At 36.5% G+C, this 27,084-nt stretch overlaps 1 protein-coding gene across 1 annotated transcript in view; it reads left to right on the top strand.

Moving 5' to 3' along the window:
- The window catches only part of CNTN6 (contactin 6), a 289,356-nt gene that overhangs the window by 52,265 nt on the left and 210,007 nt on the right, over positions 1-27,084 (top strand). Inside the window, exon 5 of the mRNA XM_024747063.1 lies at positions 5,755-5,875. Coding sequence (XP_024602831.1) covers positions 5,821-5,875 — 55 coding nt within the window. The 5' untranslated portion in view covers positions 5,755-5,820. The remainder of the gene's footprint in view (positions 1-5,754; positions 5,876-27,084) is intronic.

Below are 27,084 nucleotides of genomic sequence, written 5' to 3'. Positions count from 1 at the left end.
CCTCTCACTGCTATGGCCCCTCCCGCTGCGGAGCACAGGCTCCGGACGCACAGGCTCAGCGGCCATGGCTCACGGGCCCAGCCGCTCCGCAGCATGCGGGATCCTCCCGGACCGGGGCACGAACCCACGTCCCCTGCATCAGCAGGCGGACTCTCAACCACTGCGCCACCAGGGAAGCCCTACCTGAGGATTTTTATACACTGTATGTACCGATTAACAAAGTTGTCTGTCACCCAAATTGGTATCACATAGATGTATCTACAGATATTAAAGAGCATCAAGTTGAGACAGACAAGAATAGCTCCCCATGTTTTTCTTCTGTCATTCAATGTGATGTGTTAGGTTATCTTAGGCATTCTCTGTGGCTTGTAAGTGTAGTTATTGAGTACCAAGTAGAATCCTTCATGAGCCCCTTTCAAAGCCTTGTTAACAAAGCTGTACGTGCACATCCACCCACCGTTGTGTTTAAGCAAATGTTGCTAGTTCTCAGTGCAAAGAGAAGTTGGAAGGTACTTTTGTAAAAGCTAAACAGCAGAGATGCATTCCATCTCTCTTTTGGTATCACTCATCGTCTCCCATGTCTGCTAGGCCCACCACAATTTAACATGGCGACAACCTCCCAGAATTACTCTATTACCTAAAGTCGAGCCAATACTTAACTTCCTAATCATTCCTGGTTTACAAGCATTTGTAGCACATTCATAGACTGACGAATGGTTTTATGGCCAAGAAATAGATTGAGTGATGGCTTTCTATTTGAAAAAAAAAATGGGTTATTCTGAACCAAATGAAGGAAACGTTTGTGTTGTGTGGGTTAAGAACAATCAGTCTTAGGTACAAACTCACAGACACAGCAATCATCTCTAAACTCTTCTCTCTTGTGCCATCTGGGGGGTCAGATGCTGACTGGGGACACGTGGTAAGAAGATACCCTATTAAGGTACGATACAGTCCGAAGCTACTTCAAAATCAAGACCCATTTATTTTTTCTGCTAAACATGTGCAATTCTTGCTGAGTATGTATACAGGGGGTTAGAGAAATAGAGTTCCACATTCCTTTACCTGAAATCTTCACAGCCAAATGTCTTTTGACTTTAGAATATACTAGACCAGAGATCAGCAACAGAACTTCCAAAAGTCCTAAGGTTATAAAGGGCCAGATAGTAAATATTTTCTGTTTTGAGGGCCATATGGTCTCTGGCACAACTATTCAACTCTGCGTTTGTAGCACAAAAGCAACCATAGACAGTACATAAATAAATAGGTATGCTGGGTTCCAGTGAAACTTTACTTACAAAAACAGGCAGGAGACTGAATTTGATCAAAAGACTTCAGTTTGCTGATCCCTACTTTGGTCTTTAGAAAGGCAATGTTCAAATTTACACGTATTTAGACAATACCTTCGGTGGGCTGAACAGCTCTATTATCAACCAACACTTTCTGTTCAACAGCAAAACCTAAATATTCATGCTAAGTTAGATGAAACAGACTAAACAACCTCACATTAATTTGGTACAGATTTTACCACCAAATTAATGTTGCCACTCAACTTACAAGGGTATTTCAACTTTCAGAGATTTAAAAAAAATTGGGGGTGGGGATTACAAGAAAGAGATTGTGTACCTACACATACTCTTGTGTTGAAGTGTTTGAAATTGTTACTTTTGCACTGAGAAATTCCATGAGAGGAAAAAGAAACACATATGGTCTGGAGGGGACAAGCTTGTCCAGTAATAATAGAACAATAACCTCAGCAGCTGGGTTATGAACCAAGACACCCACTTCTTCAGGCCAAAATGATATTTAAAGATTGCATGGTTTATAAACCTCATCTAAAACAAAGTGCTGGTGATGCATTTTTGAAACTTTTTTAGAGCTTCGGGAAGTTCTTTTAAGTTAAGTTTGTATACTGGCCTCTTTTATTTTGCCTCAAGCAATCTTTAGGATTCTAGGAACCTAGAAATAATTCCTGTGGCTATTTTGCGTGTCAGTGCCCAGCATAAATTTTAGCTACTGAATATTTCTATCCCTTTTTCCTGTGAGTAAATAACCAGACTCTTCTTATCTAGATTGTTCTCATTGAGCCAGTGTATTCTCCTTCCTCAGGCAATTTAAACTTTTACAAATGGAACTTTTTCGAATGGCAACTGATGCATAAATATTAGCTATCTAGGCTGTCTTTATAGAGCATTGCAAAATAAAATATCTCTTGGACTTGGCCCTCATTAGAGGATGTTGATAAGCAATCAGATGATAAAGGGAAATATGTGTTATGAAGTTAGATACCTGATTGAATCAAACAATCTTAGATTATCAGAGCTGGAAGAAATTTAAGGGTGATCTCTAGGTCAAACCCTTCCTTTTTCATAGGAGGAAGCTGACAATCATTGTGACTATAAATGAAATACCCAATATTAATAAGCTGGTTAAGAGAAAGAAAGTAGTAGAAGCAAAGTCTCTAGATTCCCAGTTTAGTCTTTTTCTTGATAATACTAGATTGGTTGGTTGTCAAATACAAACCAGACACTTACTTACTGAATACCTATGAGCTCTACATTACATACCATACCATGTATTAGGAGCAAGCATTACATACAGTTTTATCTTCAAGATAATGTACAAAAATGCTGGCAATATAATGGAGTCTTTGATAAATACAAGGCTCAAGGGGTATATATCATGTCAGTTTGCACTGGAGTCTTTAAGAAAAACTTTATATAAATTCAGGCTGAAAAATGAATACACTAGTCAGATGATTTTGTTTGCAAGAGACCAAAAAAATTACAACCCAAACTGGATCGGGCAAAGATTTTGTCTTATTCATTCACATCTGGGAATTCCAGATTTTAAGCATGGCATTTCATAATGTCATGATATCAGCTATGACTACAGGTTCTTTAGATGGAGGAACACAACATAATAACACTCAGATATGTGAAACTGGGATATATGAAGCAAAACTCTTGTTTCCTACAGATCCAAATGAGAGAAGGGGTATTCAGAGAAGTATACCCAGGGACAGGATAATAGCAAGCTGGGACTTATGTATGACAAGTATGTATGGACAGGATAAGAGCAGCTAATGTATGGCAAGTGAGGTAGTGTTAGCTAAGTTTCGAGGGCATCCTTGAGATTGAGTATTTTGAATAATTCTGTCAGCCCTAGGAAGAAGGGCCATTCCTGGTTGTTAGGTAACTGGAGGCCTCTGGAAATTGCTTTGTGTGCATTATAACCCAGAAGTGTCAGGGCCTGATAAGGGAAGAAGTTGGGGTGGGGACTCAGGAAACTATCTGCTAAGGGGAATTGAGAGTTTTTAGCCATGCTTTCAAAATTGGGTCAAGACAGGACTTGCAAAATTTTGAATTACATTGGATCAACAGATAATATCTTAACAACTTAACTGTCTTAATATTATTGACAAATGTCTTGGCTTTGTTGTCACTGGTTTGGCTTAGGCTACATGCCCATCCTTTTACAAAACATTGTAGCCAGGGGAATTAATTCCTGATTGACATAGCCCTGGTCACATCCTCATCCCTGGAGCTAGGAGGTGAAAGAAATCTCACTCTCATTATATGGACTGAGGGTGTGTAGGGAGATGGTTCCTAAAAAAACAAAGACAAAAACAAAAAACCACAGAGCTTTTATCAGAAGAAGGGGGAAGAATTGTTTGGTCGGAAAAAATAATGAATGCCCATCAGATAAATTGGTAATTATAAGTTTTTACTTTGTACTCCACCCCTTCCATTCTCCACATCAGCCAGTAATGTTTGTACAATGTATATTAAATTCAGTCTGTCCTGCTTAAAAATCCTCATTATAATGTGGAAGTACAACATCCATACTCGTCAACATGGCCCACAGTTTAACCTCTTTGTCCTTCTCCAACCTTGTCTTATGTCACTGTCCTTCTGAATAGCAAACTGGATCTTTGTCAGGTCTTTGCAAATGCAAACTCAGGCCTGCTTCAGGACCTTGTCACACTCTCTCCCTTTTGCTTAGACAGCTAGTAGTCTCCTTCTACATCTTACCTATCTTAATCCCTGCTCTCCTATGCTCCCTACCTCATGTACATGTACTCTTTGCCTGGCTAAAGCATACTCATTTTTCAAGCCTCCGTTCAAAAATACTACTTGAACCACACCTCATAGATTGCACTTGTTTTCTTCAAAGTATTACCATATTTACCACACCTAACTATTTATCAGTGTTTGCGTGTGTGTGTGTGTGTGTGTGTGTTTGATTTTGCTGTTTTTCTTAGAAGTCTGTATCTCTTAAAAGATGGCAAGACCTCAAGGGTAGAAATGAAGGGTTTTAGATTCACTACTAACACCAAAGTACCTAATGTCTGGCAGAGAATAAATATAAATAAATAAATATTTCTTGAAAAAATATAAATTAATGAATGGATATAGTGGATAATTTCACTTAAATATAGGGGGTTAGAGCTTAGAACCTGTGGTGTCAAAGAGAATGCAAAGACGATGTAAGATATGACAGAATTTCTGGTAGGATGTTGTCAAATCAGCATAGCATATTGACCTGAATATTGTTTATTTTCTTTTTGATTTTTATTCTTAGATTAAATTTGAAAGCATTTAACTTGGATTTTATAAAGACTTAAAGTTGAATATGGTCACTTTTTGGGGTTTAAGTTGAAGTAACTAGTAACAGAAAGAAATTAAAGATTTTTACAATTTAAAAATATATCAGGAAATGATCAAAAAGAAATTTTTTTTTACTAGACTTACACTTAAAATCCACATGCTTCCAAGCGATATTTGAAGTTGCAAGACAATACATTTACACTAAGTTAAAAGTTTCCAAAGGGTCCTATCATTTGATATAAAATAATTTTATCAAATGTGACCTATGTGAGTTTATTCTATACTTTTTTGAGATTATGAGCTTTATGAGCTGCTTACTAGATTTCACTTTTGGAGTAAAGGCTGAACAAACACTTTATCTTGATTTCATTTATCACTGGAAAGCTTAAATGTCAAAATAAATTAGAGAAAATTGTGATGTGATCACAAAGGAAATGTATGTCTCACACTTGAAAGATAATACTACCAGAAATTGAGTTCCAGGAGAAATTTTATACCACAATATTAATTTTAGTTCTAGTAACAATAGGAAAATAATGTTTCCCAATGAATATATTCTCAATATATTGAGAATAATACTGATTAAAAAAACACTTAAATATCCATGAAATGTATAAAATCACTGTTAATATATATAAGATAGAGTAATATTTTACCTTATTCCTAATGGTGTAAAATCAAAAATAAAAGTCACCAACAGAATTGTGGGAGTTAATTTAACATGTTTTTAAACCTCTCTAACATTTTTCAAAAAGAACCAAATATAAAATTATACTCATGTAAAGCAATTATACCCCAATAAAGATGTTAAAAAATAAATAAATAAATAAATAAAATAAAATAAAATTATACTCATGAAAGTTTTAATCCACATAGAATACATTCAATTGAATTGTACTCCAGCCCATAAACTACTACAGCAAATGACATGTATTTCTAAGGTATGAATTGAAATTATGGAAATATGAACTGAAATTATGGAAATTTACAAACTACACACATATATATATAAAGTAGACCTTTAGGTTGCTTTATTTAGGTTAATATTTTAATATCAACTTGAATGAATATGCAACAATTCATACATACTTTACAATATGCATGTTTGTATATTTGTCATTTCATGACAATTTTATTTTTCTTTCAGACTGGAAGATAGACATTTTCTTTCCGGCTGATTGTATGGGAGAAATTTTGACCTCAGAAAGTGGAAATGAGGTTGCTTTGGAAATTGGTAATTCTGCTGACACTCATAAATATTTATGCAGGTAAAGTGTTCTATTATTATGAGTTTTGTTTGATAATCTATTGGCATTTTATTTTTTTCTGCAGGGGAAGCAATTTTCAAATACAAAATACTTATGTTAGTTAAATGACTAAAATGATAAAAATTTGAAGGTAATCTCTATGGCTAATATAGAGAGTTTAATCCTTAAAAATAAATCAAGTGCCATTTTTAAACAGAACTAAGATTATTTCAATTATAAATTGTCACATGAAATTTTTATAGTAAAAAATGTGATTAAGTAATTTTCTTATCAATAAACAATGAAGAATATTTCTTTTTTATTTCCTTTAGAGTGGTCTTTAAAAACTAAAATAGAAATGTATATTTCCCCTCAAATTTAGAATTTGGTATGGATAAAAAAAAAGCTGTACTGGTATAGAAGAAAACGTAATATAGAATTTCACATCAGAAGTAGAATAACTTTAGAAATAGTTTTCTTTCCATTTCAATGATATATCCTTTCACTCAACTAAAATATATTAAGTCTGTGTATCAGTTAGCTTTTGCCATGTAATAAACCATCCCACATCTGAATGGATTAAAATAACAAATTACCATGTATTTAGTTAAGTCTGTAGGTTGGCAATTTTAAATGGGATCAACTGAGCTATTCTTTTGATTTTGCCTGAGTACTTTACATCTGTGGTTAGCTACTGGGTCATCTGGGATCTGGCTAGTCTAGGATATTCTCAGCTGAGACCACTGGGCTGTCTCTGCCCTGGGCCAAGGGTTCTTTCATCCTTTGTGAGTCTGGCCTCCTTCACATAGTGCCTGCTCAGAGTTCCAAGAGAAATCAGAAGTATGCAAGTTTTTTTAATGTCAAGGCTTGTTAACTGACACAATGTCATTTCTGCTGCATTCTTTTAACAATTCCAAGTCACACAATCAGTCCAAATTCAAGAGATATGAAAATATACTGCATCTCTTGATAGAAAAGCCACAAAGTTACACTGTAAAGGGGCATGGAAACAGTAAAGGAGATACTAGTAGCTGTATTTGTACATAATCAACCATAGTCTATTAAGAACACAGAATTGTGTTCTGAATTTTCAAGCTTACCTATGTGAGTTGCCACAGAGCATGGATGTTGTCCGGGTCATTTGATTGCCAGAGCAGCTCTTCTATTACAACATACTGCTTCCCATCAACTGCCGTAGTGGATACTATTGAAGTTTCCAATGTTCATGACAAAGCCCTAATATATTGGGAGAAACACAGGAACAAACATAGTAACTTACAAGCCAGAAACACAGTAATTGTAAGAGACAAATATTTAATGACAACTCTAAGAAGTGGAAAGATTTCTAATCTTAAAAGCTATGAGAAGGCTAAAATATGCAGAAAACAACTATTAGAATCAGATAACCATTTAAATAAAAGTATTTTTACTACTAGAGAATCTAGTGGCTAGAAGTGCTACAGCCATATCATGTTTATTCAAAGTTATAACATTATTTTGATTCATGTCACTTCTAACTCTCTGTAACAAAGAATCAGAGTTAAATAACAATATTTTTTTTGTAATAGATAAAAAAAAAAGCTGCATCAAGGTGCCCCCAAATTATACATATGTGAATAAAAATTATATTTCTACCCTCAAGTTTCAGCTTCCCGTCAAAATTTAACATTAACATTTTGCCCTTTAAATATCTATATTGAATCAACACAGTATCTCTAGAAGAACTTTTATGGTTAAAAAATAAATTATTATTTTCAGAGCACATATCAGATCTGAAAAATCCTCCAGTTCTTCTGTTAACTTTTATTTATTGAAACCGTATGTGATTCAACATGTCTTTTTGCTTTATCCTAAAGGGAAAAATAATCATATATCCTTGGTGTACAATTTTCTTGTGAAAGAACAGATTGGATCTTTTTTTGTAAGCCATAGCTATTTAAATAAGATAATCTGAGCTAAACATTGCCCCAGAGGTAAGGATGCTGATAATGATATACACAAGAGAGTATTGCTTTAAATCTGCTTGGTTTTTTTAGAGATTTCATGGTGTCTCCCTACTTGCAGATATTATGCTAGTTTAGAAAATTAGATTCTCTAATGATATACTACTCTTTCTATGTGTATATGTAATATCTTCTTTGTTTTTCTAAAACTTGCCTTTGATTCATTCTGAAAGGCCAGCAAATCTTTCACAATTATGTGCTTTTTCCTTCCTATTTTTACGGTTACAGTCTTTTCAAAAGGTTGACATTTTAAATCTCTCCACACTCTAAATTAAAATTTAAAATTTTGCCCCCAATCTCTTCTCCTGTTCTTCTTTTTTTTTTTTTTTAAATTAACTTTACTTCATCTAACTCCTTTACTATGAACATTGGCCTTTAGGCTTTTACCATGAACCATAATCTACCAAGACACACTTTATAGTTCTGGAACATTTTTGAAGTTATGGGTATTTAAAAGTTCTATTGTTCCATTTTAATATTTTTAAAATATTATGAGAAAACCATTTAATTAAGAAACATGATTGCTCCGCGGCATGTGGGATCCTCCCGGACTGGGGCACAAACCCGTGTCCCCTGCATCGGCAGGCAGACTCTCAACCACTGCACCACCAGGGAAGCCCACTAATTATATACTTTTTAATTATTTCATTAATGTATGTGGTAGGCTAAATAACTGCCCCCAAGGATATCTAGGACCTAATGTCTGGATCTTGTGACTTTTACATTAAGTAGCAAAATGGATTTTGCAGATGTGACTAAGTTAAAGATATTGAGATGGATAGTTTATCCTGGAATAACTGAGTGGGAAATCACAAACACCCTTGTAAGAAGGTGGCAAAGGGGGATTTGTCACAGAGAAGAAGGCAATGTGATAAAAGAGGAGAGAGAGATTTGAAGATGCTATGCTGCTGACCTTAAGTACATAGGAAGGGACCATAAGCCAAGAAATGAGAGAAATGAAGCTCTAGAAGCTGGAAAAGGCAAGGAAACAGATGTTTTCTCTTTTGGAGGGAGTATGGCCCTGTGGATACATTGGTTTCCACCCTGTGAAACCCATTTTGGACTTGGGACTTCCAGAACTGTGAGAAAATAAATGCCTGTTTTTCTAAGCCACCAAGTTGTAATTTTTAGAGAAGCCATAGGAAACTAATGCAACGTGTTTTTTCCTCACTAACCTTTAAGTTCCAGGAGAGCTGGGACTCTATCTTCCTGGCACTTGGTAGGGATTCCGTAAATACTTGTTGAATGAACGAATGAATGAATTAGATCCAATGCATTGGTCCTATTTGGATTATCATCAAGTAGAAACGGTTTAGTCATATAATTTCCTCTGAGGAATAATTGTTCTGGTGTATCCCTGTACGATTGACCCTATGTTATGTTATTATCATAGAATTTTAGAGATGAAACTCTAGTAACATTTGAAAGTTTCGAACTATGTCCTATTTGAAAGTAAATTTCAGGAGAGCAGAGATTTCCACCTGTTTTATTCTCTGCTGTTTCTCCATTGCCTAGCATATGGTTTGTAGATATTTATCAAATTAATTAAATAAAGCAATTCCATTCAATTCAACAGATAGTTTTAGTACCTTAGATGTGCCGGGCACTGAGCTAGATATTGACCTTCACCAATAAGAGGGCCATGGTTCCTGTCCTCTTCAGCCTAAAAATGGAAACAAGCAAGTAAGTCAACAATTGCAATAGAGAAAGTACAACTTGCTATTTGAAAAACATAGTAGGGAGCATATAACAAGGAAATGTTCTAAGAGGACATCTGGTGTTTTTGTCAACCCTCAATCCATTTCTGCTTCCTCTGATAAAGAATATTTGATTTTTATTGGGAAGCCAATCTTTCCTATCAGTCTTTGTAGTTTGAATGAGATTGGTATAACCTCATGATCAGCCAATTGGCATATTCCACCCTCCCTCACCATACTATTTGGTTCAGGATATATTATATCCAAACAAATCCCTGGGCTTTTGCTAAATTAAAATGACAGAAAGACATTGCATCTGTGCTGTTCTAGTTAGTATAAAGATGTACCAAGGACTGCTATGAAGGAAGAGTTGGCCTGGAAATGAAATTCACACAGAGGCAGAACAATCCAAGGGAAGAAAGGCACAATTTCTTAACTTTATCTTTTGAACTTTAAGCAATATAAATCAATAAGGTGCCCTTTTCCTATTTTAGGCTAATTTCTATTGAAATTCTGTCCCTTGTGATGGAAAGAATCTTGTCTAATACAGATTAAAAATTGTTTTTAACGTATGTTAGTGAACATTAGTGAAGGAGTTAGATTAGAAATAGAATTCCACTTGAGATAGATATCTACTCCCTGCTGGGAATGAGGAATAGAGAAAATAAAGGAATGGAGAAAAGGCACAATATTTCCTGGAAGGAAAAAAAGCATCAAGAGGTTTAATATAGACTCAGAAGGTTGATTTTCAGTCCCCAAATTACTGAACCATCTATCTCTCAGGGTTGGAAAAAACATAACATTAATGGGGTAATTGGAGACCACATTGATCAATGGAGGAAAACCTACAACTCTGTTTTCTTTTCTTGTAGCCAAGAAAGTTTTCATGAAGTACGGGAAGTTTTCATGAAAAAATATTTTATGCTTAAATAAGTAGTAAATGAAGTGGCTGGAACAAATCTGTAGTGTATAGCAGAAGCTAAAAAATCATGTAGGATCAGATTTTGTTGATGTTAGAATGTCACATGCGTAGGAAACCCAAGGTTTACCGATGTGGTTAAGTGTTAAATTTTCCAATGGTGAAAAAAAGGCTCAGAATGTACTATATGTTATTATTCATTTAAGTCTTTCATCTCACTATGATTTTCATATAAAATTTGATAAATTATAGACAGATTTCACAAGTTAAGTCCAAATCTTTAAAAATTTGATATTTTAAAAAATACTAAATACTTGATTAGTAAGGTAAAATAATCAGCTAAATCTTGTGCTATATATGTTATGAGTTATCCAGGCTTAGAGATGGCACAAGTTTAAACCCAGAACCTCATTAAAAACTCTGCTGTCCTTAAGAGTAGTGTCAATGAAGGTCAAATGGCTGGTATTTTAGACTCAAACCTAATAGGAAATAGCAAACATCACTAGTTATAAGGGATTTAATAATATCATCTTAAGAATTTCTGCCTAATAAATTCTCTTTTAACTTTGTTACTTTAAGAAAATATTACAGCTTAAATGGTAGTTTTTTAAACAACACATTTGGTTCATAAATGTATGTGGCTCATTTGTGTGCCATTTGTATTTCTTTTCCTATGGCCAAACACTTTTGTCCATATCTTGTAAAACTATGACTGAACATCTCTTTGGTTAGTCCTGAAGAAGTACTGCTTATGCAGTATGAGACTCAGTTTTTCCAGAGAGAAACTGAATAATTCAAGGACGTGAACAGGAAGCCAGTCACATTTATTGGCAAAGCAGGATTAAAGGCCTCCTATAGGCATGTAACTATTGTATTATGTCATCAGGGCCTAATGAGCCACTTTCTCTCACTGTATTAATTACTCTTGAGGAAGAAACTGAGACTAAAATTGTAAGATGTTGTTCCTGCCACTATTTTTATGTAATATCTACCGATAAATGTAGTTATATTATTTTCAAAACTACTCCCAGAGAAAATGATTCTTAAAACTTGAATCAATTTGTTTCTAGGGATTATACCAATGAAGAAAAAAAAAAAACTGTTTTGTCAGTGTTTTTGCACAGCATGCCATTTTACAAATGGAGTAGCCTTAACGTGAATCTGGAGAAAATGTACCTTCCTCTAAATACTCACAATCAGGGGTCTGTGATAAGGGGACATTGAAAAGTATGTATGACGGCTTGAATTTTACTCTATTTCAAACATAGTTTCTATTGAACTGAGAACCAGAGTAATTGAACTAGCTGACAAAGAAAGCCACAAGAATGGAAATATGCACTGTGACCAAGATTTCTTCAGAGAAGACGATGTTTCACACAGCAAATCCATGAAAATTGGCAGGTGTAATAAACCTGCTTTACTCAAGGATCCCAGAAGCACATAATGGATATTCCTTTGGGTCAGAGTGTGATGAATATTGAGTACATCACAACCCACACTCTGCCTACAGTCTTGTTCAGATTTATTGTTAGCATAATAGCGCCTTTAGGAATGGAACACCAGGCTATATTCTTAAGTCAAGTGATGTCTTTGCAATTTCTACTGGAGATGGTCCAATTAAGAAATGCTGAAAATCAATTTTCATGCAATGCCTACTAATAAAGGTAGCTGTATGATAATCAAATCTTTTTCAAAAGTAATTGATTCTTTTTAAAAATTTTTTAAACATCTTTATTGCAGTATAATTGCTTTGCAATGGTGTGTTAGTTTCTGCTTTATAACAAAGTGAAACAGTTATACATATACATATGTCCCCATATGTCTTCCCTCTTGCGTCTCCCTCCCTCTCACCCTCCTTATCCCACCCCTCTAGGTGGTCTCAAAGCACCGAGCTGATCTCCCTGTGCTATTCGGCTGCTTCTCACTAGCTATCTATTTTACGTTTTGTAGTGTATATATGTCCATGCCACTCTCTCACTGTGTCCCAGTATTTCCTTCCCCCTCCCCGTATCCTCAAGTCCATTCCCTAGTAGGTCTGCGTCTTTATTCCTGTCTTGCCGCTAGGTTCTTCACAACCTTTTTTTTCTTTCTTTTTTTTTTTGGTTCCATATATATGTGTTAGCATACAGTATTTGTTTTTCTCTTTCTGACTTACTTCACTCTGTATGACAGACTCTAGGTCCATCCACCTCATTACAAATAACTCAATTTCGTTTCTTTTTATGGCTGAGTAATATTCCATTGTATATATGTGCCACAGCTTCTTTATCCATTCATCTGTTGATGGACACTTAGGTTGCTTCCATATGCTGGCTATTGTAAATAGAGCTGCAATGAACATTTTGGTACATGACTCTTTTAGAATTACGGTTTTCTCAGGGTATATGCCCATTAGTGGGATTGCTGGGTCGTATGGTAGAGCTATTTTTAGTTTTTTAAGGAACCTCCAAACTGTTCTCTATAGTGGCTGTAACATTCCCACCAACAGTGCAAGAGGGTTCCCTTTTCTCCACATCCTCTCCAGCACTTATTGCTGTAGATTTTTTTATGACAGCCATTGTGACCGGTGTGAGAGGATATCTCATTGTAGTTTTGATTTGCATTTCTCTAATGATTAATGATGTTGACATTTCATATGTTTGTTGGCAATCTGTGTATCTTCTTTGGAGAAATGTCTGTTTAGCACTTCTGCCCATTTTTGGATTGGGTTGTTTGCTTTTTGATATTGATCTGCATGAGCTGCTTCTATAGTTTGGAGATTAATCCTTTGTTGGTTGCTTCATTTGCAAATATTTTCTCCCACTCTGAGGGTTGTCTTTTTGTCTTGTTTATGGTTTCCATTGCTGTGCAAAAGCTTTTAAGTTTCATTAGGTCCCATTTGTTTATTTTTGTTTTTATTTCCATTTCTCTAGGAGGTGGGTCAAAAAGGATCTTGCTGTGATTTATGTCATAGAGTGTTCTGCCTATGTTTTCCTCTAAGAGTTTGATAGTGTCTGGCCTTACATTTAGGTCTTTAATCCATTTTGAGTTTATTTTTGTGTATGGTGTTAGGGAGTGGTCTAATTTCATTCTTTTACATGTAGCTGTCCAGTTTTCCCAGCACCACTTATTGAAGAGGCTGTCTTTTCTCCACTATGGATTCTTGCCTCCTTTGTCAAAGATAAGCTGGCCATATGTGCGTGAGTTTATCTCGGGGCTTTCTATCCTGTTCCATTGATCTATATTGCTGCTTTTCTGCCAGTACTATACTGTCTTGATTACTGTAGCTTTGCAGTACACTCTGAAGTCAGGGAACCTGATTCCTCCAGGTCCGTTTTTCTTTCTCAAGAATGCTTTGGGGATTCCCTGGTGGCACAGTGGCTGAGAATCTGCCTGCTAATGAAGGGGACACGGGTTCAATCCCTGGTCTGGGAAGATCCCACGCGTCACGGAGCAACTAGGCCTGTGAGCCAAACTACTGAGTCTGCGTGTCTGGAGCCTGTGCTCTGCAACAACAGAGGCCATGATAGTGAGAGGCCCCCAATTGCCACAACTAGAGAAAGCCCTTGTACAGAAATGAAGACCCAACACAGCCATAAATAAATAAATAAATAAATAAATAAGCCAAGCATTTGAAGCCCTTTAAAAAAAAAAAAAAAGAATGCTTTGGCTATTCAGGGTCTTTTCTGTTTCCATATAAATTATGAAATTTTTTGTTCTAGTTCTGTGAAAAATGTCAGTGGTAGCTTGATAGGGATTGCATTGAATCTGTAGATTGCCTGGGGTGGTAGAGTCATTTTCACCATGTAGATTCTTCCAATCCAAGAACATGGTATATCTCTCCATTTATTTGTATCAGCTTTAATTTCTTTCATCAGTGTCTTATAATTTTCTGCATACAGGTCTTTTGTCTCCTTAGGTGGGTTTATTCCTAGATATTTTATAATTTTTGTTGCAATGGTAAATGGGAGTGTTTTCTTAATTTCACTTTCAGATTTTTCATCATTAGTGTACAGGAATGCAAGAGACTTCTATGCATTACTTTTGTATCCTGCAACTTTACCAAATTCATTGATTAGCTCTAGTAGTCTTCTGGTAGCATCTTTAGGATTCTCTAAAGATGCTACCAGAAAACTACTAGAGTATATATAGTATATATATAGTATATGTATATACTATATATAGTATCATGTCATCTGCAAACAGTGACAGCTTTACTTCTTCTTTTCCGATTTGGATTCCTTTTATTTCTTTTTCTTCTCTGACTGCTGTGGCTAAACATTCTAAGATTATGTTGAATAACAGTGGTGAGAGTGGATAACCTTATCTTGTTCCTGATCTTAGTGGAAATGGTTTCAGTATTTCACCATTAAGGACGATGTTGGCTGTGGGTTTGTCATATATGGCCTTTATTAGGTTTAGGAAAGTTCCCTCTATGTGTATTTTCTGGTCGGTTTTTATCATAAATGGGTGTTGAATATTGTGAAAAGCTTTCTCTGCATCTATTGAGATGATCATATGGTTTTTATCCTTCAATTTGTTAATATGGTGTATTTCCTTCTGCTAACTTTGGGGTTTTTTTGTTCCTCTTTCTCTAATTGCTTCAGGTGCAAGGTTAGGTTGTTTATTTGAGATGTTTCTTGTTTCTTAAGGTAGGATTGCATTGCTAAAACCTTCCCTCTTAGAACTGCTTTTGGTGCATCCCGTAGGTTTTGGGTCATCATGTTTTTATTGTCATTTGTTTATAGGTATTTTATCAATCCCCTCACTTTCAGTCTGTATGTGTCCCTAGGTCTGAAGTGGGTCTCTTGTGGACAGCATATATACGGGTCTTGTTGCTGTGTCCATTCAGCCAGTCTATGTCTTTTGGTTGGAGCATTTAATCCATCTACATTTACGGTAATTATCAATATGTATGTTCCTATTACCATTTTCTTAATTGTTTTGGGTTTGTTATTGTAGGTCTTTTCCTTCTCTTGTGTTTCCTGCCTAGAGAAGTTCCTTTAGCATTTGTTGTAAAGCTGGTTTGGTGGTGCTGAATTCTCTTAGCTTTTGGTTGTCTTAAAGGTTTTAATTTTCCTGTCGAATCTGATCCTTGCTGGGTAATGTAATCTTGGTTGTAGGTTTTTCTCTTTCATCACTTTAAATATGTCCTGTCACTCCCTTCTGGCTTGCAGAGTTTCTGCTAAGAGATCAGCTATTAACCTTATGGGGATTCCCTAGTGTGTTATTTTCCCCTTGCTGCTTTTAATATTTTTTCTTTGTATTTAATTTTTGATAGTTTGATTAATATGTGTCTTGGCGTGTTTCTCCTTGGATTTATCCTGTATGGGACTCTCTGTGCTTCCTGGACTTGAGTAACTATTTCCTTTCCCATATTAGGGAAGTTTTCAACTATAATCTCTTCAAATATTTTCTCAGTCCCTTTCTTTTTCTGTTCTTCTTCTGGGACCCTGATAATTCAAATGTTGGTGCATTTAGTGTTGTCCCAGAGGTCTCTGAGACTGTCCTCAGTTCTTTTCATTCTTTTTTCTTTATTCTGCTCTGCAGTAGTTATTTCCACTATTTTATCTTCCAAGTCACTTATCCGTTCTTCTGACTCAGTTATTCTGCTATTGATCCCTTCTAGAGAATTTTAAATTTCATTTATTGTGTTGTTCATCACTGTTTGTTTGCTCTTTAGTTCTTCTAGGTCCTTGTTAAACGTTTCTTGTATTTTCTCCATTCTATTTCCAAGGTTTTGGATCATCTTTAATATCATTATTCTGAATTATTTTTCAGGTAGACAGCCTATTTCCTCTTCATTTGTTAGGTCTGGTGGGTTTTTCCTTGCTCCTTCATCTGCTGTTTCTCTGTTTTCTCATTTTGTGTAACTTACTGTGTTTGGGGTTTCCTTTTCGCAGGCTGCAGGTTCATAGTTTCCGTTGGTTTGGGTGTCTGTCCCCAGTGGCTAAATTTGGTTCAGTGGGTTGTGTAGGCTTCCTGGTGGAGGGGACTAGTGCCTGTGTTCTGGTGGATGAGGCTGGATCTTGTCTTTCTGGTGGGCAGGTCCACGTCTGGTGGTGTGTTTTGGGGTGTCTGTGGCCTTATTATGATTTTAGGCAGCCTCTCTGCTAATGGATGGGATTGTGTTCCTGTCTTGCTAGTTGTTTCGCATAGGGTGTCTAAGAGTGTAGCTTGCTGGTCGTTGAGTGGAGCTGGGTCTTGGCTTTGAGATGGAGATCTCTGGGAGATTTTTGCCATTTGATATTTCGTGGAGCTGGGAGGTCTCTTGTGGACCAGTTTCCTGAACTTGGCTCTCCCACCTGAGAGGCACAGCCCTGATGCCTGGCTGGAGCACCAAGAGCCTGTCATCCACATGGCTCAGAATAAAAGGGAGGGAATAAAAAAAGAAAAAATAAAAGATAAAATAAAATAACATAAAATAAAGTAAAATAAAATAAAATGAAGTTATTATAATAAAAAGTAATTTTTAAAATATTTAATAGAAAAGAAGATAGCAACCATACCAAAAAACAAATCCACCAATGATAACAAGTGCTAAAAACTATACAAAAACAAACAAACAAAAAAACGGACAGAGAGAACCCTAGGACAAATGGTAAAAGCAAAGCTATACCTACAAAATCACACACAGAAGAATACACATACACACTCACGAAAAGCAAAAAAATGGAAAAAAAAAAAATATATCGTTGCTCCCAAAGTCCACGTCCTCAATTTGGGATGATTCGGTGTCTATTCAGGTATCCCACAGATGCAGGGTACATCAAGTTGATTGTGGAGATTTAACCCGCTGCTCCTGAGGCTGCTGGGAGAGATTTCCCTTTTATTCTTTGTTCACACAGCTCCTGGGGCTCAGCTTTGGATTTGGACCCGCCTCTGCATGTAGGTTGCCTGAGGGCGTCTGTTCTTTGCTCAAACAGGACGGGGCTAAAGGAACAGCTGATTCGAGGGCTCTCGCTCACTCAGGCCGGGAGGAGGAAGGGGTACAGAGTGCGGGGCGAGCCTGCGGCGGCAGAGGCCAACGTGACATTGCACCAGCCTGAGGCGCGGGGTGCGTCCTCCTGGGGAAGTTGTCCCTGGATCACGGGACCCTGGCCGTCGCAGGGTGCACAGGCTCCCGGGAGGGGAGGTGTGGATAGTGACCTGTGCTTGCACACAGGCTTCTTGGTGGTGGCAGCAGCAGCCTTAGCGTCTCATGCCCGTCTCTGGTGTCTGTGCTGATAGCCGTGGCTCGCGCCCGTCTCTGGAGCTCCTTTAAGCAGCACTCTGAATCACCTCTCCTCGTGCACCAGGAAACAAAGAGGCAAGGAAAAGTGTCCGGTCCAGACTTTTTCCCGGAATCCCTCCCGGCCAGCTGTGGCACACTAGCCTCCTTCAGGCTGTTTTCACACAGCCAACCCCAGTCCTCTCCCTGGGATCCAACCTCTGAAGCCAGAGCCTCAGCTCCCAGCCCCTGCCCGTCCCGGCGGGTGAGCAGACAAGCCACTCGGGCTGGTGAGTGCTAGTTGGCCCCAATCCTCCGTGCAGGAATCTCTCCACTTTGCCCTCCGCACCCCTGTTGCTGCGCTCTCCTCCGTGGCTCTGAAGCTTCCCCCCTCTGCCACCCACAGTCTCCGCCCGTGAAGGGGCTTCCTAGTGTGTGGAAACCTTTCCTCCTTCACAGCTCCCTCCCACTGGTGCAGGTCCCGTCCCTATTCTTTGTCTCTGTTTTTCCTTTTTTCTTTTGCCCTACTGAGGTACATGGGGAGTTTCTTGCCTTTTGGGAGGTCTGAGGTCTTCTTCCAGCATTCAGTAGGTGTTCTGTAGGAGTTGTTCCACATGTAGATGTATTTCTGATGTATTTGTGGGGAGGAATGTGATCTGTGCGTCTTAATCTTCAGCCATCTTCAAGCTCCTGCAAAAATAATTGATTCTTAAACCCTAAATGAAATTGCTTTTTAAGAATGATAACAAAATGTAGAAAAAAAAAATTGTTTTGTCAGCATTGAAAGGAAATGACTGTTATGTAGACAAGATATTGTATAGGGAATGTAGACCCCTTAGTAGAAAGGAATGTGAGGAATTGTGCTTTTAACCTGAAGTCTTCGAAGAAAAGGGTCAAGGATTCTATGGAGGTGATAATATCAGGGAATTTTTTTTTAATTTTAGGGGTACCATAAATAGTTATTCCATAAATTGAAAATAACATGGGGGATTGATAGTTTGTTTTTTTTTTCCACTTAAATCTCTCCTGAGATTTAAAATCAAACTCCTTACCATGACACTAGACAATCTGACTTTTGTCAACCCCTTCCCTCTCAACTTATACTAAACTCCCCTTTTTCCATTATATTAGAGCCATTATTCTTTCTTAGGCTCCCAGAAATTTCAAAATTGTTCCTTAGGGTCTCTGTATTTGCTGTTCAGTTGCCCAAAACACTGTTCTCCAAATCTTTCTCCAAATCTTCTCTTTCCATTACACCCACCTCAGATCAATCACCTCCATAAAACGACCTTCCCTTAGAACACTGTGGAGGAAGTCAGCACCTAGTCCCATCACTGGCCCTACTCTCATCAATCTTATTTTACTGTCTTCAGTGCACTTTTTACTGTCTGAAATTAGCTTATTTATTACTTGTCCATTTTCTTTCTATATCTTGTGGAATATAAGCTCTGCATAGATAAAACTATTTCCAGTCATATATATGACTGCATCTTTCATGCCTAGAACATTGCCTGACACATAGTAAGCAATCAATAAATATTTTGAAATAAATGAATAAATGACTGACATCTCAAAGTAAGCCCCTATGACTACTTAGATGTAATCCAATATTCCCAAACACTTTTAGAATTTTATTGGATATTATTAGAATCCACTTTTAGGCATAAGTGTTTTAATCACAACACATAATTTGGTCTCAGATAGGTACTTTTTTGTTTTTAAAACAAATCATGATATACAATGAACACATAAAGCTACCCCTAATTTGTAAAGCTAATACAGTTTGCTCAGACGCACTTGACCTACTCAGGCATAATGTTAGTGTTGTTTGTTCAGGAAGTAGCATACTGAACACACAGCCAATGCTATTTTAATATTATTGTGTAGCAGATGCCCATTGATATTGTGTCATAAATAATATAAACGTTTAAAACCTTTGTGCTGTATTTTACCTCAGGATACATTTGTTCATTCCTTTTCCAGTTTGAGGGTCATCAGTCAAGCCAACCCCCCATTACTCTGCCCAAGACTTTTATAGTGGTCTCCTAAGACTTCTCCCTATTTCAAGACATCCTCTACATCCTTTCCAAGACATAGCTTATTGACACAGACTCCTGTGCAGACAAATCATAAAGCACAGCTGATTTTGTCATTACTCTGTGTCAAGACCTTCACAGATCCCATTTCCTATGAAGTTCAAACTGTCTAATCAAGCATTCAAATGCAATTTCCTTCAACAAATATTGAAAGTTCTCCAGTTAACTCAATTCCACCTGTGTCATGAGCCATGTCTTCCCTTACTCTCCTTAATGTATCCTTCATTTAAGTCAGACTGTACTACTAGTACGATCTCTGCAGTTTTTTTATTTTTATTCCCAAGTCTCTCCTCATATGATTGTCTCCACCTGCATTGTCTTTCTTCAGATCGATTTCCCCCCAACTGAAGGCAAATCCAACCTTTCTCAGCCAAGTTCAAATGTGACCTCCACTCTGAATAATCCTCCAAGGAACCAATAATTTCCCTTTCTCCTTAACTCTTAAGAGGAATTTTATCATTTCCACACACTTTGCTTAAAAGATGTCATTTTTCTCAAATATATACTCATTCTGAGATATATATATTATTTTGCTCTTGTTGAAAATAAGTTAATAATCATGGAATGTCCAGTTCTAAAGGGAAAAGAAAGACTAATCTTTGATATTTGATTAGTTATATCTTTTACCTAGTGTTTTATAGTTTATAAAGTGTTTTACATGCAGTGTTTCATCTGTGCTTAAAAGTAGGCAGAGGAAGTATTATTCTTTCTTCTATAGCTGGAGAAACTGAAATTCAGAGGTACAAGACTCATCAAGGACCATAGGACTAGAAAATAGCAGAGTTTATGAAAAGAATCCAATATTCAGATGAAAATTTTGTTCAGTATTTATTCAAGACTTTGCTTCTCAACATAAATTCAAATTTATGTAACAGTTGGCTTTTTCAGGTTGGTGTTCATTGTGTAAAGAAGCTAGCTTCTGTTCAAACTATAATATGATTTAAAGAGATAGTCACCAAAATTCTATGACCAGAAAATAAAGTAGTAGTTATAAACATATAAACCCAACAAATCTAAATTTATATTATATACATTATAAAACACACAAAAATCAAAGTTAAGGAAAGTATTAGATAAAATAGACAGGTATGGAATGCCTAACATTTTCTTCCCTCACCATCAAATGGTTCATTTTGTACACTCTATAGGTGCAAACCACTTCACTTTGGAGACTATGTATTTTAAATATAAGAAAGGATGTGTCCTAAGTGGAGAGGTTGACAGGGAAAGAGAAAACTATCTGTATTTACAGAAATTCTCCTCAACTCACCAGAATAAAAGAGGAATTGGAGGTAGAAATGCAGTTACATTTTTAAAACCATGGTTAATGCAAAAGCAGGTAAAATTGGGAAAAAATAGATTTAATGTACCTCCTTTCATTAAAATATATGCAAACCTTAAGAACACCTTCGCAATCCTACAGATATTGTTTAAAACTGTAGGTATATGTATCAGTTGCCTATAGCTGTCTATATACCTACCCCAAAATTAGTGCTTTAAAACAACAATTCACTATTTTTTTTTTGTTGTGATTCTGCAGGTTGTCTGGATATTTTCTCTGCTGGTTTCACTTTGTTTGGCTTATGTGGCTTCACTGAATTTGAATCAGAGAAAACTAGAAGGCTGGAGAGAGAGAGAGAGAGAGAGAGAGAGAGAGAGAGAGAGAGACAGGCTAAACTACCCAGGGCCTCCTAAGTCATGATAGGGAGCTACATTTTGTTCAAAATACCTCCTAATTATATGATGTTTTTGCAACTCTATTATCTTTTATATAACCTTTTTCTTTTTTTTTAAGTGAACACATTAGTATATTTTAAACTACTGTGAGTTGACAGATCATTTAAACTATGTGGAAAAATTCTGGTTCTCAAACTTCACACTGGAATCACGTGAGGACCTTTCAGAATACTATGCCAAAGTCCCACCCTTAGCAATTCAGATTTAATCATGCTCAGTTTGGTTATTTATATTCAGTATGAATATCAGCTCAATGAATTTTCACAAATTGAACCCACCTAATGTAACCAGTACTCAAGTCAGGATGCAGACCTAGGCTGTCATCCTAGAAGACCCACCAATCACAGCTGAGAAAAGGATAACCACTATCTGACTTCTAATCACATAGATTAGGTTTACATTTTATATATAAATTATATGTAATACAAAACATCTATATCATATATGTATATTAATAATTTATTTAGCCAGGGATGTGCAGGAAGTGATTTGCGGCAGCTCTTGAGAGCTGAGTGCTACTTTCAGGAATTTTGTAAGCAAGTTATTAAACACAGCCATTATTCAAAGTTAAATTATGCAATCTTAAAAGTAAAATAATTATATTAAAAAGTAATAAATATTCAAACCTCACTACTTCCTAATTGCTTTACTACATTTTATTATTATTTATGGTCTTGAAGTGGTTTATATGTATAGTACCTGTATGGTGGAAATACTGTATCATGAAGAACTACTGTATCTCTCTTCCCAAATCCTCATTCATGGTGATGTCATGTTAGCTTGAAATCAGCCACAGGAGTATTTATACCATAGAAAGTGGCAAATGCTACAAATCAGGGCTTGATTGAGTGCTGATGCTGAAAGAGTTTTCAGTAATGAAATAATTTGTAAAAGGGTGAGAAATTGTTTAAGATTATATAACACATCAGATTTAATGACAATAACCTGGAACAGACTTAGTGGATTGGAACGCAACTCCAACTGTCAAGTCATTGTTGAATTGCAACAAGTGATTAACTAGGAGTATATGCATTCAGTAAAACTTAACAAAAACCTTCTGTGAGAATAAATTGACTTTATGGAATTTATAACAAAGAGTACATTTTATTATTATATTTAAATTGCTAACATTCATTGTGTTAATATTACTGATAATAAACATATATATACACATACATGCGCACACATATATAGGTATACAAACACATATATATGTGTACACAAACTTTTTTTCAGAGAGTTTGCTAGTGTGCTGCTAGTGTGCTGCTTCATTTAACCATTATAAAATTTTTTAGCCTTTTTATTAGTGGAAGTATATCATGTTTATAGATTTATTAGAGACCCAGATCATGGTGACCTTAGGAATATATATAATATATCCAGAATATATATATATATATCTCATATTAATCAATATATTAAATATCAACTTTCTACAGAGAGGGAGAGAGTTGATATTATAATTGTTTTTGTTTCTTTTAGCATTAATTTAGATTTTGATATTTTGTTTACAGAATTAGTGCTAATTTTAGGAACAAAGATAATAGATTTTCACTCTGTTAAAAAAAAACTCAATCTGAAAATATACCTATTAGGTTACCAGAAAAACAGATGAAGAGAGTTTCTTTCCCTCCCTGTAATTAAAAAAAATCAAACTTGCATTTCCTAAAACTTGCAGCTAACAATAGGTGTTGTCTGCTCACTTTGCCGGAAACTCACAACGAAGAAATCTGGTATATACAGAATTCAATCAACATTTGAATAAAGAACAAACTCTCCCTGAATGCTCTGACCAGCTTTATAATCAGTTTTCAACCCTGAGCCTGGAAACAATGTCAATTTATTTCAAAAAAGAGCAGGAAGCTTTGTTTATTTTAGTTTGTGTGGTTTACCTGTATTTGCATGCATGGAAATTAATAGAAAGCACTTATATCAAAGAACACAGAAGTGCTACATTTGTGATAAGAGCTTTACAGAGCCACAACAGTACAGCTGGAAAGGGGAGAGGTGCAACTGCTCATCCTCTACACAGAAGTCTTATTCAAAATCACCAATAATTGAAGGAAGAGTGTTTTCTGGGAGCAAATTATCAAAATCTACTGGGTGGTCACAGCATCTCTTAATAACTGTCAATTGTCATTTTACTTTGTACTCTTTATGTAGCAATGCTAAACTGAATCCAAGGCCACGGGTATAATTTAGTATACCTAAATTCATGGCGATACACTTATCTTGCTTACCCAGACTCAGAGTCTCTCTTAAGTAGAAGTTGACAATTTGCCAAATGATTTGTTGTTGTGTGATAAAATATTTGTGGAAGCTGGATCATGCTTTGTGTTTGAGAACACATCTCCAGAGTCCAAAGCATGTGAGGATTGATGATGCCGATGGGCTGTTCAGAGAACTGGTTCCAGAAAAATCATCTTCTATTCAACTGCCAGGTTTTTCTGTTTACTTCCTGGCTGGACATTCTGCCCCTTTGCACCTGCCCATTGCCTATATTTTTACTACATCAAAATCACTCCAAATGAGGGTGTCGGAATAGAAAAGAAATGAGATGCTGAAGAAAAATGAGACCAAGGACAATAATCTATGCCTGGGGACTAGCCTCTCAGATTATTTCTGATTTGGCCCTTGAAAATATTAGAGTTTATAATCTCTGTACCAGCAGACCTTTCCAGCCCTGATATTCAATGATTTTAAGATGAAAAGTATTACACAATTTTACTATTTTTTGACATATCAAACAACGACAGCATCACTTCTTTTAGCTAAAAGGCACTTGGGAACACATCTCTGAATTGTATTTATCCATCTTATGCTATAGAGTGAATTGCTCTGTGCTGTTCTTTCATCAAACATTTTCTGATTGTTATTTTGAAATTATTTTCAAGAGCATCACTGATGGAATTTAGTCACAGATGGGTAATGGTTTTTAAACTCTACTGTTGTTGTCAAGTTGTTGAATGCTACAATTCCATGGCTAAGGTTGTGCTATACCCAAGTTCCAGCTTTGAAAGCTCATTGATTAGCCTGCCTGTCTGTCAGTGTGGTCAAATTGGTTAATTCAGTGAGACACTCAGACACTCCAGACAAACTATTAATGTAAAGAGATAGCGTGAAACACATGTTTAGCAGCTGATGTGTTAAGAAGGTAAACATTTTGCCAATATATAGTCGTTGAATTCTTGCTTATTTTCATTAGAAAACTGAGTGATGATCAGGGGAAATCTGAATCCAGAGATAAGAAGGACCAACAAACTTGGCTTAGCTAAAACTAAATTTCCCAAATTTCCTTTCTCTGTATGGTTCTGGGTTCGAGTTGATTAAAAAGGAAATTGAGTGAAATTCGGAAGGTGGAAATGACAAGTTTCTCTGAAAGCCACATGTAAGTAACTGTGGTGAGAGAGAGATGTTGATAAGCTGAAGAGTGTGTCCCTGTCTCCTTCCTCATAACCAGCTTTTGTCCCAACTGCTGGCACTGATGACCAACAGCGACTCTAGGCCCACTCCCAGTTTCAGAGATGACAGTCTATACCAAGGTCTCCTCATGTCCACTCTGGCAGCTGGACTTGCAACCCTTCCAGATCCACTTGTAAGATCTGACTTATCCACCTGCTCCAGTGCCCAAGAGGGCTTGTTGATAACATTACTGCGATCCTTCAGCTTCCACTTTTGGACACCTAGTACTCCAGTTTCTCTTATAATTGTACAAGATCTTCATCCTGAAATAAATCCCCTATACTCTATTATTCATAGTGAGTTTGCTTTCCTGACTGAACCCCGGACTAATACAGTTCAAATTTGTCATGCTTGATGGGGGAACAATATCCAAATCACTATAACGTGGTTTCCCCTGTGATGTCTGATGAGTGTTGAGGTTCTCAGGGAACTTAAATTTTCCATGTACAGTGTGACTGGCATAGTGAATAAATCCTTTGCAAATAGTATGAAAGCATAATACTCAGAGTATTGATATTTTTATCTCAGCTTCTTTGTATAGAAGCTCCCATACCATTTAGTTCTCAGGTAGCAGTCCCTACTTAACTGCCCTAACCTCTTTTAAACCTTTCTCTATCGCAGAAGCCAGCCTTGGCCCTATTTCCCAAGTTCCATGCTTTAGAATGAGACAGCATGCTGTTTCACACTCAAGAACAAAGGGCTGAGAGTATTTTAAATCACTGTGCCTCTGGGTTGCCTTACTGTTGATTTGACCGTGATTTTTAGTGCTTTCACCCAAAGAAAGAAAAATGCAAAATAGTGTGGGAGGGTATCAAGCTGTAATTGGGTTACAGGGATGTCACTCTTTAATGGCAACATAAACAGTGCTATACAGAAGATAGGATATTTTCACACATCATCTTCTTTACTGCTCATGATTCCTCCTAAGGTTATTGGAAGGGCAGAGGTACATACTCGCCCATGATTATCTGTGGCATGAAGGAACTGAACACAAACAGGTACTCATACTCTAGTGTTGCACTGAAACATGCTGCTACTCCAATGAGATGAGGTCATTGGTTCCCCCGTTTCCACTCTTATTACTCTGTTTTCCATTCTTTTTACCTCTCACCTTGGCTGCTGCAGGAGTCTCTGCAATCACCCTGTCTTCACTGTCAACCACACCCTGCTCCTCCTATGCCAATAAGAGATGTTTCACAATAGTTTCATGTTTTCCATTTTGAAATAGAGTTCCAATAGTCCATCTGCTCTGATCAGACCTCACGTGCTGTCCCTTTGCTGCAGAACCAAGTAGATTCTTCTTAACTTCATATTGAAGCCTCTTCAAGACCCCAGTAAACCTCTTAGAACTTTGTTCCCTACTTTTCTTCTTTAAGGATGCTTTGTGCTGGTCAAATTGAGCTCAAGTCTCACAAACACTCACTTCTGCAAGGACACACTAATAATAATATTTGTAAACGGTATTTGTATTGAGCATTTGTAAGATGCCAAATATCCTACTAGTTCTTTACCTATTACCCATACAATAAGGTATGTATTATTATTCCCATTCTGGAGATGAGGAAATCAAAATTGTAGAAGCTAAATGACTTGCTCAAGGAAACATGGCAGATAAATAAAAGAAGTTATATTTTAGCATAGATTGAATTTAGAAATCACACTCTCAACTCACTGTATTCTGTCCACGTCCAGCATTAATCCTCAGTGCTTATGTGATGATCCAGATTTTGACTGGATATTTAGCTCTTCAGGGATGCTGCAGATAATGATGAGAAGTATTCATATTTCTTTAGCATAGACCATATTTAACAAGAGGCTAAAAATAATATAAAGAAATTGTATGGTCAAGTTTCAGAGCTGAATTGGAAAAGTAATTCTGCGTAGTAGGATTTCAGTGAATTTTATTTCCTCTTTGTAATTTTCTAAATTTTTAAGTGGGTTTATATTATTTTTGAAATAAAATATTAATAGATTTAAGAAGTTTTGCTAGTTAAATAGATGACTTGAGAAGCTGAGGCATTTTCCCCACTGAACTAATCAGACAATTGACCCAACCTTTCCACTTTATTTGATAAACCTTGACCATTCTAAATTTCCAAACACCACCAAGGATCTTGACTTTGATAA

This window comes from Neophocaena asiaeorientalis, unplaced genomic scaffold (genome assembly GCF_003031525.2).
Source record: "Neophocaena asiaeorientalis asiaeorientalis breed wild unplaced genomic scaffold, Neophocaena_asiaeorientalis_V1.1 scaffold130, whole genome shotgun sequence".
Taxonomy (NCBI): domain Eukaryota; kingdom Metazoa; phylum Chordata; class Mammalia; order Artiodactyla; family Phocoenidae; genus Neophocaena; species Neophocaena asiaeorientalis.
This window is presented reverse-complemented; position numbering and strand designations above follow the sequence as displayed.